Source organism: Lepisosteus oculatus, chromosome 2 (genome assembly GCF_040954835.1).
Source record: "Lepisosteus oculatus isolate fLepOcu1 chromosome 2, fLepOcu1.hap2, whole genome shotgun sequence".
Taxonomy (NCBI): Eukaryota; Metazoa; Chordata; class Actinopteri; order Semionotiformes; family Lepisosteidae; genus Lepisosteus; species Lepisosteus oculatus.
In genome coordinates, this window is record NC_090697.1 from 2,017,468 (window position 1) to 2,032,553 (window position 15,086).

Here is a 15,086-nt window from a genome sequence, read left to right on the forward strand (position 1 = left end):
TTAGTCAGCGAACATATTTGCTTAATTATATGGGTTTGGGAGTGATTATTGTATATACATTATTGTAGATACAGTACTGTATACTTTAGAGTAGTACAATGAAAATGTATTTTGTATGTGATATTGATTTGACCTAACAATGATGGATAATGTTGGATCATATGTGTCTACTTTTATTGTTTGTACTGTATATACAGTACAATAGACTTTGTGCAACTACAGCATCTGCCATATCAACCATGTAACATTATGGAAATAACTGTACTGTAGGAAAGGCATGTGCTATCTTTATTGCACTATATGTTAGGTATGTGTGTCTAGGGCTGGGGAGATGACTACTTTGCTCAAACAAAACATTTTTGCAGCACTTTATACATTATTAACGAAAGGGTAGAATTTGTGTACAACAGACATTTCTTTCTAATATTACCAAAAAACTGTAAATTTGAGATGCATGCATACCTTTATATTACAGAATGTTATATATAGAAAGCTTTGTCAAAAGTACAATATTTAATTAATATTGTTTCTGTTCCTGAAAGGAATTTCTGTGAAATATTTGTTGAAAGTTAAAAAATATGAACTCTGATGCATGTTTGATGAGAAAAGAAACTCATGGATGCCACAGTAAGTGAGAAAAGAGAAGTGGAACCTGTCAGGAACCAAATACTTTCTTTGGTAAAAAAAATATTGACTTTACACAGAGTGGTTATTCAAGGTCATCTGCTGAAGAACTTTGTAACTGCAGTACTGAAAGGGCTCTGCACATTCTAAGTCTAAATTGATGAAGGATGAAATCTCAGGATGTGGATACAAGTGTATGATTACCTTTGTCTCTATTTCATGTCAAAAGAAGAAATTCTTCCTTAACTGCTGTATGTAAAATTCTATCAGTCACCAATAGTCAGAGCTGTAAAAGTGTCAATTTCCCAACACAATGCTGCCAAATTACTTTAGTTTTTAAAATTCAAAAACTATGGTACGCCTCCATACAATGTCTATTCAAACTATTTTAAGCTTGTGTGGTATATATACAGTACATTGAAATACAGTAAATTGCTTTTAAACTTCAGAATGTCAGGGGACTTCCTTAGATGTAATACGATACAGTGAGGTGCTGTCAACACATTATCAACACTGAGAACATATTGTTGTGGGAAAAGATTGAGTTGGATTATTTTTGTAAGATAAATCAAAAAATGGGTTGCAGAACAGATGAGCCTCCCCTCCTTCACAGCCTCTCCTTCTGAATGATCTACTCTCCACATGCCCACCTCCATGGGGTTTCATGATAAAATACAGAATGTGAAATCATTCTCATCCATTTTGATTACTGAGAGATTTAAAATAGTGATGTTTCAATAAATACATTTCTGTACAATGTTAGTTACTTTATAGTTGACACTTCACATAGCAAAATACATACAGTAAGAATGGTTACAAATGAAGAGAGACTGTTTGGCCCATCTATCTTTTTTGTAGGGTCTTAGCTTCAACAGCATAACCAGGAGGCTTGTTTCATACTGCAAAAAGACTTTGTGTAAAGAAGTGCATCAGGTTCTCCATTTTTGATGCATCTCATTTTTATTCCCCAAATATGTCTTGTTTCCCAGATGATTCGAAAGAGCTCCGTAGTACTGCCTCTGTTAAGGTTTTTTAATCTGGTCCCATTGTAGTTTCTTTTTTTCAAAAGTAAAATTGACAGAGGTTCAATTAACAGAGTTGATAACAGTACTTTGGGAGGAAGGTTAGATCCTAATCTTGAACACATCAGCTGGCCTATGTACAGTATATACTGTAAGTCTCGTTCCCAGGACTGCAACTCACATGCCCCCTTCCCCCATGCACACCCAAGGTCACTCCTCGCAATAGTGAGGGGTGTTGCTTTAGCTAGGCAGGCCATGCCAAATACCTCATACGTATTTTGTCCCTCTATCACATTCATTAGGAACTAACTGAGCAATTGAATTTCATTCTGTCAGAGCAGAACATACTGCTGAGCCCAAGAATGTATCACTCTTATCGCTCTTGTCTGAATTCCAGAGCAACATTATCTTTCTTTTGTCTCAGAGACTAAAATTATACATAATATTCTAAATGAGATCTTATTAATGCATTGTACAATAAAAAGTCTCTTTCAAATATACTGTATATCCTGACATTTGGTTTGCTTTTTTTCACGTCCCAACTTCAACTACTGAGCTACATCTGTGTGGCAGCATAAAACATCAAGTGTTCAGTGCTTAATACCTGAGTTTGAAATTGATAAAAATTAGTTGATTATTAATACACATCCATAGCCATTCGAAAAGAAAAGATTTTAATCACGGCAAGAACTGTAAAAGATATGACCGTGCCCTGCTCGAAGATTGCTCCGCTGTTATCAGCATGAATAGAGGCAGCCTGCCTGCGAGAAGTGTTCTGCTTCACCAGTCAGCAGATTGGTCCAAAGAAACAGAAGAGGCCAGCCACTGCCTGGAAGGCAGAGGGTGAGCACCCCACCCCAGGAAGAAATGACCCGCACATCCCCAGAATGACTGTAGATCGCTCCCTGCATGAAAATGATCTGCATGTTCAGAGGTCATACAGGGGTAACATTGACAGCTGAGGGACAAAACTGCCATCTTTTATGGGCCAGAGGAGATCTGAGGTGGCAGCAGAGAGAGCGGTAGAATGTTTTATTCACCAATCGGTGACATTTTGCCACTGACAGACCTGAAGGGAGACGTGTGGAGATGTCATGGTGAGCATCATGCTGATCCTGGTGTTGTTCATGCCAGCTGAAGGGGTGGCGAAAGTGCGATGATGTGAGGAGAAATGTCCTTTAACACAGAAATGCCTGGGGTGCAGAAGGAGGGCTCAGAGCTCAGTGAGTCATTGACAAAGCCCTGGAGCCAACAGCTTTTCCGTTCCTGCAAGCCACATTGGAAATGTCCAATGTCTTGAAGTGACAGGTGCACTGGCGCCCTTCTGTCACTTTGCACTCTCAGGACACATATTGTATGAACAGCCTTAATTACCTCCTATCCTTGTGTTACTTTTGCACAATCTGTAATTGTATTGTAAATAGCAATCGTGTAATTTATTGTATCCTAATGTTAACCTAATCCCTATAAATGTCTGTCCTTCTACTCTTCTATCCATCTTAAACAGATCGTGGATAAAGCATTTCATTGCCAACAACACCGCTGTATGCTGTACTGTTCATGCATTGATAAATAAATCTTGATTGATTGATTGATTGATAGGTTGATTGGTTGGTTGATTGGTTGATTGATTGATTGATTGTAGTGTCCACTCTCCAGCAGGACCATGCCGGGCTGAGATTACAATGGCACGTGTTCAAGGAAACAATGCTGGGGTCTTCAAATTGATTTTTTCCTGACCTGTGTCCAACAGAACACCCTGCCAATGCCCTCCACAGGAGACAACTGTGACCAGCCAGCTGCAGCAGCACAGGAAGAATGCCAGTGCAGCGTTACAGTATTTTCCAGTGTTGCAAGTCCAGAGGTCATACTTTCCCAGTGCTAACTCTGCTTTTCTCATTTCCATAGTGTCACATTTCTGACTGAAAATGTATCGTAATACCTTCATCATTTTTGTTTGCATTTTCTATTACTTTATTTAAAACATACTGTATGTATACAATTTTTGTATTACATACATTAGACTTGAAAGCTCTGTCTCTTTCGAGCATTATGACAAAAAAAGCTTCTAATGTGCTGTTTGTTCTGCTGTCATGTCTGCAATCCAATAGTAAACCACATGTCTAGGTCCTTACGAAACTCATCTAATGGGTTTGAAATTATAATTACATTGATGGAAAGTGCATGGACAATCAAACACAGATTCTCTGCTTCGAGGTGCTGCCAAGACATGCCTTATGCTCAGTTCAGAGCATCTCTATCTTTTTATAAATTTGTTTGCAGCAGTTTTAGTAGATTTATTAGATATGTATTTAAATTATACATAAATGCAAATATATTTGATGGACTTCTAACAAGATTCTGCTTCGACTTCAGAATTTCAGAAACTCCAACACCTGTTTCTGAAATGTCAGCAACCAAAACTGGTCATTCCACAGCTGTTAATTAATCAAGACATCCCCCTGGATTGTTAATATAAACATTTGTAATGTGACATTTTCTTCACATTACAATTACAATGTGAATATGAAGTGATTAAGCAGGTGTCACAAAAAAGAAAAATGTGTATTTAAAATTAAATTGTTTATTTAGTAATTTAGTGGAGTGCATGGATATAGAGTAATTGCTTTGTTCAAAGTAAAAATACTTTGTTCAGGAAAGGAATAAGCAAATAGTATGCATGATATTTGTTTTTAACTGCTGAATGTTTTATTCAAAACATTGTTTTCACTTCACTTGCATACTGTACATTACAGGCATACTGAAGCTGTTCTAGAAATGTATAGAAGCTGAAGTACATTTAAATCAAAGGGGGTTATAGTCCAGATGCCAATTTCAGTCACAGAAAGATAGTTTTCAGCTTTTAAGAGTATCGCAAGAGCTACCATAAATCTTTTTAAAGTACTGTTCCACATACTGTAAATCTGCATTTCCAAAATCCTTTCGTCAAGTGTGAAAGGAGTCCAGTGTCTGTTGTACAGTAAAAAGGAACAGGTCAACATATTAAGGCAAAGTTGTATTTTTCCTTTGCCTTGCTTTACAGTCACACCTACTGTATGAAGATGTACTGTAATTGGTGATTTTGCCTCCCGAAAATCTAGGTGAATGTACTGTATTTATGGAATGTTTTTTTTAAATAAAACTATAAAACTCAGCTTTAATGATCTTACTTCCCTTGTTATTGAGAGTACCTGTTTTTACTTCTTACTTAATTTCATATTTATTTCTACAATTCCTTTCTATAAAGATTTTAGTGTAGTGTTTTGTACTGTAAGTTATGATTTGCTAGATTTTTGAAGTAACAAAATCTAGAAGTAACAGTCTTCTTTATTGTTATTTTATCATTATTAATGTTCCTATATATCATTTTCAATGATAAAATGTTATCTTTGTAAAATGTGTTTCATTTCTTGTTTACAAGTTGTTTAATATGTGTTCTTCAAAGCTGGTTAATTAAAGTTTTCTAGTTATATAATTACTTTATTTAATTGTTCTAAATAGTAAAATAAGATTGTGATGGGAGCTGATAATAGTTTTGCCTGTGCAAATCATGATCTGGAGGGGCCCCATTCCAAGGTCTTGCCTAGAGCCCACAAAAAGCTCGGACCAGCTCTGGTTACACCTGCCAGTTAGAAGACTGTGTGAGGTGTCTGATTGAGCAGCCTGAGAACATGAAAAAAGCCTTTGCCACTCTAGCTGGTTGCATATCCCACATTAATAACAAATTGACATCAGTAAGCTTTTAATGCAACGTACAGTGGTTTACAAAAAGTATTCACACGGTCCTGGTGTTTACACATTTTGTGATGCAGACATGACATTTTGTAGTAGCATTTATTATTTGTTCTATATACAACTTACTCTAATCCTTTAAAGCAACAAAGAATTAAATAGATAATATTAAACAAAAATGATAATGTCATGATTACATAGGTGTTCAAACCCTTTGCTGTGCCACACCTAAATTAATTCAGGAGCACAAAAGTTACCTTTACAAACCACACTATTAGTTGAGTGGTGTCTGTCTGTGTTCAATAATAGTGGTATTTAAGGAAAAATAAATCTGTTTCTGTAAGGTCCCTTAAGTCAGACAGTGAATCTCAAGGAAAGATTCAACCATGAAGACCGCTGATCTTTCAAAACAGCTCAGAAATAAAGAACTATAAATGCACATATCAGGAGAAGGATATAAAAACATTTTAAATATCTTTATGGTGCAGCTGATCGTTAGGCAGTGGAAGGCACTTAACGCTGTCCAGATAAGGCAGCCAGGAGAGGAGGAGACTGGTGAGGGAGGCCACTGTGAGGCCAACAGCAAATTTGAAAAACGCTACAGAGCTCATTCGCTGAGATGGGAAAAAATGTCCAGTATCTAAACTGGCCTGTACGTCAAAGGAGGAAGCCAGGAAGCCATTACTAAAAGGAATGTCTCACATCCTGCATGGAGCTTGAAACAAAGCATTTTCAGTGATACTACAAACATGTACTGTAGCAAAGGGTTTTATAGTCAGACAAAACATTTTGGTCTAAATGTACAGCATTACAGTAATTCTGATCCAAATCCAACTTTGTACATCTCTTGGTCAATACCGTCCTTACTGTCAGCTTGGTGTAGGCAGCTTACTGTATCAAAACATAGATGAAGCACAGTAATGGTAAATATTTGAGGAAAACCAGCTTCAGACATACTGTACTGTAAGACTGGGGATAAAAAATTCATCTTTCAGCAGAAAAGGTATCCAAAACACAAGACCACAGCTACAATGGAGTCACGTAAGAGTAAGAGAGGGAAAGTCCGTTACTGGATCAATCAAAGTCCTAGTCCCTGCCTCGCAGCCATCGTTCATCTACCTGGTCTCCTGTCCTTCCCTCAACACCCTATGGGTGACAGGGCCTTCTCTTACCCCAGAGTTCTGGAACTCTATCTCCAAGGATACGAGAGAGTCACCTTCCCAGAGTGCTTTCACATCCAGTCTCTAAACCTTCTTTAGAAAGGATTTTATTAATTAATGTCTACCTGCCCCTTTGCATCTTCTGTTACAATATAAAGCCTTCTATTTCTTTGTTCTAATTTTATCTCCTGTCTTTGTTGCTGTTTCCAATTTTTTAACTTTTTTGTACTTTTCTGTACAGCACAGAAGAAGAACTTGAGAAGTTGCTATAAAAGGTATTATTTAAAATAAAGTTATTATTAACTCAAATTTAACTATTTCAGTTTTTCTCTTTAGTGTGGCATGTGACGTTTAGTTTAACTTATCTAAGACTCAAAGACTCTAAGAAGTCCTCAGTCAGAACATCCAGGTTTTAAAGAAGTAAAAAATGCATATACATTTTTCTTAAATGTTTTGTAAGGCACTTTATACTGAAATGTGAGCTAAAATTAAGTAGTTTGTCAATAGTTTAAATTAATGATTTGTTGCTAGTTTATTATACAGCTTCCCGTGACACCATATGTTATAAAGCAGTTTGGCACATGACATGTATAACAGTACATATTAGTACAATATTAGCAGGCTATTGTATAGTTTAATTGCTTTGCTGACTGAAAGAGTTGCAAATAAAAAAATATTGTGATTGAACATTTGGTTGTATACAAATGTGCTGTTTTGGTAAATCTTAAACAATACACTTCATCTGTGTTCTGAGCAGTTAGTTTGAGAGAGTTGTCCCAAGAAACAAAACCTGGAGCTTTAAAGCTGATCTTTTATGTTGTTTGATATTGTATTTGGAAGAATAAATAAGAGTCGCATTATTTCTACACCATTTGCTTAGCTAAAAATGACTGAAGTTAGACTCATGTTCTCATCCTATTATGATATCCTTCACAGTAATGAGATAAATTTAGCAGAAGTTGAAAAGGTCAGCATTTTTTTTTCTTGGTGGGAACAGACTTGAGGAAATAGATATCAGGTCACCAGAAAGATTACCCCTTGCAACTGGTGCTGTGTAAGGCTTCCGCAACTACTAAACTAAGCTGATCGTGCACGGATTATATTGATACTCCACAAGATGATTATTGTTCATTGTGAAGTTCCTCTCTGTGTACTGTACGTTTATTCACCCCCTTTTTTAAGTTATTATTTTGTTTGGTCAGTTCTGTACAGTGCCACCTTTAATTTTGGCAACTAATTGGAACGTTTGGATTCAAAACACAACTTTCAATTCATCATTTAAAAGAATTACTGGTTGGGGTTGGTTAGTTTGCACCAAACAAAAGCAAATTTACAGAAACTAACGAATATTTCACTTCCAATGTGGACTGTGAATTCTTATTGTTAGCCCAGACGCTCAGATTGAATTGTAACAAAGAGAATTAGTCTAAATACAGATTTGATACTAATGTCTGGCAACACCCCACAGAACGAGTGTCCACTTCTGTACATTAGAAACTGTCAGCTCCAGCCACCTGTTAAAGCACTTTACAGTGCTCCCTGTTGTCAGACAAGAAATTATAGATTGCATCCAACTGCTGACTAAAGGAACTCTCTGCACACAAACACCATATGCTGTTTCCACTCAATTTATTTAGTCCAGAACAATATACTTTTAACACTTCAACAGTGTTTTTGCTGAAGGAAAAGTGTGTTACATGTTCTGTCCTGCTGCAATGCATTTGGAGTCCCTCATGAAGCAGAGAAAGCATTTCTATTTAGAAATGTACAAGGATGAGCTGTGAGGTGTCTCCAAAGAAACACCTCAAATGAAAAACCAGCGAGTCTGGTAGCTAAAACATGCAACAAAGTCTAGAGCAATTTCATCAAATAAATTGATGTCTGGTGTGTACTGTAAATTAAAAATAAAATGAATTAGAGAAAATGAAATTGAAGGACACTACTAAAGTAACAGAAAAAGAGCTATTGAAAAGACAGGTTTAATCTGTCCAATGACTTTTAACTTCTTGTAACTTTGTGTGTTCCTAATTTCTGCTCATTTTCCCTTTTTAATTGGAGGCTAAAATCAGAAATTTAATTTTGGAAAAAATCTACTTCAAACTGAAAAAAAGTAAAAAAGCCACAAAATTCTAAAACCAAAGCCTGCCCTTCTGTATGGATGTGGACGTAGAAATTAAAACTGAAGAATTTCTGTTGCGGTTGTGTATTATCTTCAGCTGCTTGATATTAGAAGGTATTCACAATGTGACTGCATTGCAAGGGGCAAATTCCTTCCCAGCCTATGTGATTTGCAATATTTTTAGAAGACCGAAGACTGAAGTGATTACATTATCCCACAATATAGCTCCAAAAAGCTTCTTATAGTTTATACGTTTTATTATTTTTACCATTTCACACAATTACATAAACTAGCAAAAGAATTGAAGCCTAAGTGAAAAAAACTTTGAAAAAAAGGATCTGTTACAGTACCTTCAGCAGTGATTTCAGTCATGGTGTTGTAAGGTGTTTATTTGAAGTGTATTTCCTTTGGGGATGAAATATCTTTAGGGAGAAAAAAATATTAGGTTCCTCTTATCTCTACTAATCCTCTTCGTGTCATGTAATAAGCGATGTTCTTGGCCTGCAGGAATCCTTCCACTGCAAAAGATCAGTCCTGTTTTTTTACTATAATAGACACTTGTCTCCAGTACTTGAGGTTCAATTTCTTTAAAGCAGAAATGTCTCATGCAACATTCACAGCATTCTGTCTTTTAACACCTGAAATTGGTTTGAAGTCATGTAGTTCCAAATGGGACAGCAAACCACAAAAAGAAAACAAAAAGTCCAGGCAGTGGAAAAAGCACTTACAGCTTGAAAATTTTGCCCAATTTGTTTGTGGCCTTTCAGGGGTAGAGGTCAGGAAGCATGAAACTAGGGCTTCAAGGTAACCTTATCCATTTCTGCTGTAGTTTATTCTTAGTGCACTTAATACCAGCTGCATTCTGTCTTGCCTTCTTTGGTAGGGGGTGTGACCTGATAAAGGGTCTCTGCTGTCACCCAGTGGGAAGATGATTGGACACTCACTTTCATTCTCCGGTAACATGTATTTCTCTTACAGAAAATGGACCCAGCTGGCTCCTGACTCCAAGGATATTGTTTGCAAAAGAAACAGCGCTTAATCATTTCCAATGACTTTGGTCATATTCAGCTTCTCATTTGGTATCGCATCAGTATGAGGGGTTTACATTCATGTACAAAGCTCTTTAAAGCCATAATACGTGAAGACAACATTAATAATGTCAATAACCCAACAGTAGATAATAAGGAGAATGATTCCTCTTCAATAAACATCTACTTAAGTGTTAACAACTGTTATTTTATGCATTTATAAAGCACAATTTTCACACTCTAACATAAAGTGTCACTTTTCCCTAAGAAAAGCTTGTTAAAAAATCACTCCAGTGTGATAGATGTGAAACGTCACATGATTTTAGATTGGGTCAGTCTCAGCTGAAACCTTTGTATACACAAGTCTCATAGCTGTTCTTTTCAACCTTCAGTTGTGGCTTCCTGATTAAATAGAAAAAAATGTAGAAATGTAGTCTTCATACTACCATTAATGAGGTACAGCATTTCAAAAGCGATTAAAAAAAATAATACATTGTATTTTCTGTTCCTTGTATGGAGGCATGACTGATGGAAATAAGTGTGAAAGGGACTTTTAATAAGAAACTACTTTTAAAATTAGAATAAAACTGAGGGATAAACATGGATCTTATGCCATACTGTATGACTACATTACACGTCCCGTAGTTTGCACAAATCGTAATTATCACAATGTAGGGACAAAATGGATTGACAGTTAGGAAAGTACTGTATTAAAGGTTTATTTGGTACAGCTCACCTGAGGCTGAGGGAATGAGGATGATGCTGGCAGGATGAGCCCATTATACAGCTGGATGAACTGGTTAAATCAGTGTCAAGTGTCTGGCTGGAGAATACCTGTTTTATGAATGAATCCACAACCTTTATTCTGAAGATGATCATGGATTTTACCTGAACTGGTGGAGTATCTTCTGCTGACCACTCCACTCCTTAACTGTTATCCATGAATATCAAATGAAAAAACGTCTCTGCACAGAAGCAGATTTTGTTAACAATGGAGTGCCTAGAACATCAGCTTCAGATTTCTGCAGTACAACATCACATTACAATGCACTTTTTTCCAATATTGGACTTTCTTTTTAAACTCTGACACTCTAGATTTTATACTTTTACACTAAACATTAATTGTAGTGATAGAAGTTTACAACTTCTGAATTCCACAGTGTGCTCTTAATGTGATCTTATATTGTGTTTCTGTACTGCTCCTTGACAATCAATAATCAACCTACGTACTGTATACTAAGGTAAACTTTACAATTGTTTCTGCTCAAGGGACCACCCAGAACTCAACAAACATCCTCTCTGCTTTAAAGCTAGAAGTATTTACTCTGCCAAGTGTCACAAACTTTTTCTAAAATGTAAGAGACACTTCTCAGTCACCTAAAGTTGTAACAATATGTAAGTCTTCAGTGTAGTATAATTGTAACGATGCGTAGTGCAGGACCCTATGAAGACGGTATAATGCGGAAGTAAATGGAAACGGACACGGGGAGGAGATGATGAGGAACTGGGCAGGTTGATGAATGGTGAGGGGGGGGGGGGGGCATGACGACAGTGAACTGGTTAGACAAGGTTAAAAACCGGAATGGGATCCGATGCAGGGACGGGGAATAAAAACGGGGTGACGAGGCCAGGCGCTCCGAGCCCCAGACCCAGATGGTCAGGACGCCGTGGTGAAGCCTATTCCACTGGTAGGCGGGCTTCCGGGCGTCCATCTCCCAATGCTGAGCCCAGAATAGTGAGCGTCTGGCTTAAATAAGGAGGGGCAGGATAGGAAGATAGGTGCACATAATCAACTAAAATGTGAAAGAGCTGGAGTGCCCTTAAGAGGAGGGATTACAATTTTGACATTAATATGCAATCGTGTGCTGTCAGGAGAAGAACTTTCTCAGGCTGTAAGGAACGCTGGTTCCTATGGACACATTCCATGCACGTGTTTCTCAGTGTTTGTGTCCTAGGGGTCCCTTTTGATTGTGGTTTTGAACTGGAGATGAGTATGAGTGTTTTATGCCATTCCCAGAATATACCTGTCATGAGGTCTACTGACGAGGACATCATCTTCACTTTTTTGGCACTCCAAAGCATATGTGCTGATCTCTAGGTCCTTTACAATGTCCTTATCATAAATGTATCTTCCTTTATAAATGACCTTGTCAGCTATTTCCATGGTTGAAGTATTCAGCCTCCCAGACTGTGAAGCACCATGAATTCCAATTAGTGATACTTTAAACCTCTTCACCGACTCATAAACACTGTACTACATCACACACTCATCCATGTAAAATATTTGTAGACTTCTATTTTCTGGTCCTACTTGCATTATTTTGTGAAGAACTGGAACCCCACTATTTGCTCAAACATACCTTCCACATCGATCCCCATTTGAGCTGGGAAACAAAGGACATCTTTTCAATCTTCTTGCAGACATCTAAAAATCAGCAGTCAGTGTTCAGATAGAAATGTACTACTCTATGGATGACTACAAACACTAGCACTGTGATCTTGAACTCAAGTCAGTCTCAGGGGAGGTGGGGCTTAGGGCACATGAACATCCTAAATTTACTTACACATAATCCTATAGAGCACAAGCAATAAGTACTGAAGTTGGCTTAATAGGTAATATGATTGAAAAAGTAAAATTTCAAAGGATATGATGGTTCAAGTGTTGTTTTTTGCCTATGCTAAAGTGGCCCCCAATGCTGTCTACAGGTTCTTATTCTGCTGTGCAATGAGGTGGTGTTGTTTAAAGGTACTTTTGCCCTTTCACCTTAGTCATAGGTGGAACTATTATTTTATTATTAGCAACTACTAACTCATGATGGCACAGTCCTCATGTACATGAGCCTAATGGTCACACAAATAGTCAACCCAAGCAGACAACATTTAACTCATTAAAACTACGTGGGCAGGCCAGTACAAAAGTTCTCTAGTCAACAATTGTTGACTTATTCCATGCTGAAAAGAGAAGAAAGAAAACACAACATTTTGGCTGTGGAGCCTTCTTCGGGTGTCTGTGAAGGCTCCACAGCTGCAACGTTGTGTTTTCTTTCTTCTCTTTTCAGCATGGAATAAACCTATTACTTGTTCCTTTGCAACCTACGCATGCTGACACAGCTACCCACCTGAGCTAATTGTTGACTTATATTTGAAGCCATCTGCTAGAACTAATCCCTGTTGTAATCTTCACCTGCCCAGTACAGAAACTACTCAACAGAAGAACTGAATTATTTTCTCGAATTATAAATCCTTCTGTGGTGTCTTGACATTGTTGAATAACTGTTTTGCAGAAACACAAAAGAGATCAGGAAAGGTGCTTGTTAACTGACCCTGGTGAATCAATAAGCAGTACTTGGTTAGGGGTACTACCTGTAGTTCAGACAAAAGATTGTGTGATTTTCAAATACATTTTTGGAAGTATGTATTTGTAGGATTTAGGAGCCAAAACAGTTCATCTTTAAAGGATGCATTTCTATTGTTGGTAATATATAAAATACAGTATATATTTTTTTGTATCTTTGTTTTTTTTATTGCACTCCTGTACTGTACATGTGTTGCATACATTTGTTTATTTTAGGGCACAGTCAATTTTAAGATAATTGTTTCTCCATTGTGGGTGTATCACTCAGATATACAGACAAGCGGTGCTTAAGATGGAAAAATGTTCCCGCAGAGGAACTGACACAGAGTGCAATGGAAACACTGTAATGCCACACTATATCTGAATATCACCCAGCCACTGAGAATAATGGGTGTTCTGCCAGTATCAACTGCTACAGCAGAGAGATCATTTGGCATTCTCCAGAGCAAATTAAGAGCTATAAATAAAAAAGAGACTGGCAGTGCATCTCAGTAGGCGCATCTTGATAGAGAATATGATTGACACGGCTGCACTCTCATCCCGCTGCCTTGATTTTCTACTTCAGTATTATCTGAACCCTTACTGCTTGGCAGGAGACCTGACCACCCCCACACACGAAAAAAACGGTCACACCCATGTTCACTCTGCTTTATTTAGTTAAATGTATAATATGTTCACTGGAAATGAGAAAAGCCAAGAATGAGGCATATCAAAAGTTTTTTTTGAGTATTTTAAATTGCAATAACTTGGCTTAACTCTTAACCTGCTTGGCTGAGTGCTTACAGTACCTCCTGCCTCCTGGCCAGAGGACGAGGAGGCTGGGACCCCCTGCAGAGTGAGGAGTGACCAAGGGGCAGCTGCAGAGGGGGAGATGGGGTGGAGGTGGGATGCAAAAGATATATGCGAGGGAGAGAAGAGGATCACGTACAGTATTTATAGTGTTTAAATTTGCAAATGACATCAGGGTTGATTACAAATTACAGACAACTGAGGCTGATTGAACTTAGCTGCTGTCATCCCTCCCAAACATTCATTACAAACTGCATTAAATCCAAGAAACAGAGGTCAATCACTAAGTTAATTAAACAAACCAAATTTGATTTATGTGTGATTGTCTACAAGTGGTAAGGTGGAGGTACTGTATAAGACATGCGAGCAGGAGAGGTCAATTTCACACTGAACAGTAGGAAGAGTGTAAGAGACTGATGTTCTGGCTGTGGAACCTTGTCAGAAAACAGATAATTACAGAATTGTTTTTGAGAATCACCTATGAGTTGGGTTATAATATTGATAACTGAACTTTTATCAACGAGGCAATTCATACTTTGCCTTAAGGGCCTGGGTGTCAGGCTATTTGTGTGGCTGCCCCCTGTTTAGGAGCTACTGTATTTTTTTTCTATTTCTTGACAGTTGGAAAAATAACTCTGGTTACTACAATGTTTTTGTAGGAGAGACCAGTGATAGCATAACCAATCAAATGGAAAACAATGGTGGGGCTTACACTTCATTAACTGAAAATGGTACCATTTCATGGTAAAAATGTACACATATCATGTACATTGCACTTGTTAAGGGAGAAGCCTTCTGTGTACACAGAGTTGCTCTACAATGCTGGGTCAGTTGCTCATTCTAAAATTTGTTTGAAAGAAATATGTAAGGTAAAGGTGGGAATGAGCTGTAGTATCCTATTTGACTGACCTAAGCTCATGTTACAACAGCTGTACCAAGGGAACAAATCTGAGAAAGAAAAACATGATGTAAAAACAGATTCAATCTCTTATTTAAAATGAGCACAAATTTGTGTTTACTGTGCATAGAGCTATGTGTATGTTGTTATAGTTGACTCTCTGAGATGCACTGCCCAGAAGAGCAGAGCTACAGGAGCAGCTGATTTTATTCTAAAATCTTCAGAATCACCACAACTGAACACAGGTGGAGGCTAATTGGCTTGCTGTTTGATTTGGAAAACAATTCATCACCACTTTACATCTGCTATTACTAAAGGGTATATACCGTATGCTTACCCAACCCTTTTTTCCAAGTTTT

The 15,086-nt window shown here is 37.5% G+C and overlaps 1 protein-coding gene across 1 annotated transcript in view; it reads right to left on the reverse strand.

Moving 5' to 3' along the window:
* trdn (triadin) overlaps positions 1 to 9,499 on the reverse strand; it is a 123,292-nt gene extending 113,793 nt beyond the window's left edge. Inside the window, exon 1 of the mRNA XM_069185507.1 lies at positions 9,008 to 9,499. Coding sequence (XP_069041608.1) covers positions 9,008 to 9,029 — 22 coding nt within the window. The 5' untranslated portion in view covers positions 9,030 to 9,499. The remainder of the gene's footprint in view (positions 1 to 9,007) is intronic.
* Between the last annotated feature and the right edge of the window lie 5,587 nt (positions 9,500 to 15,086).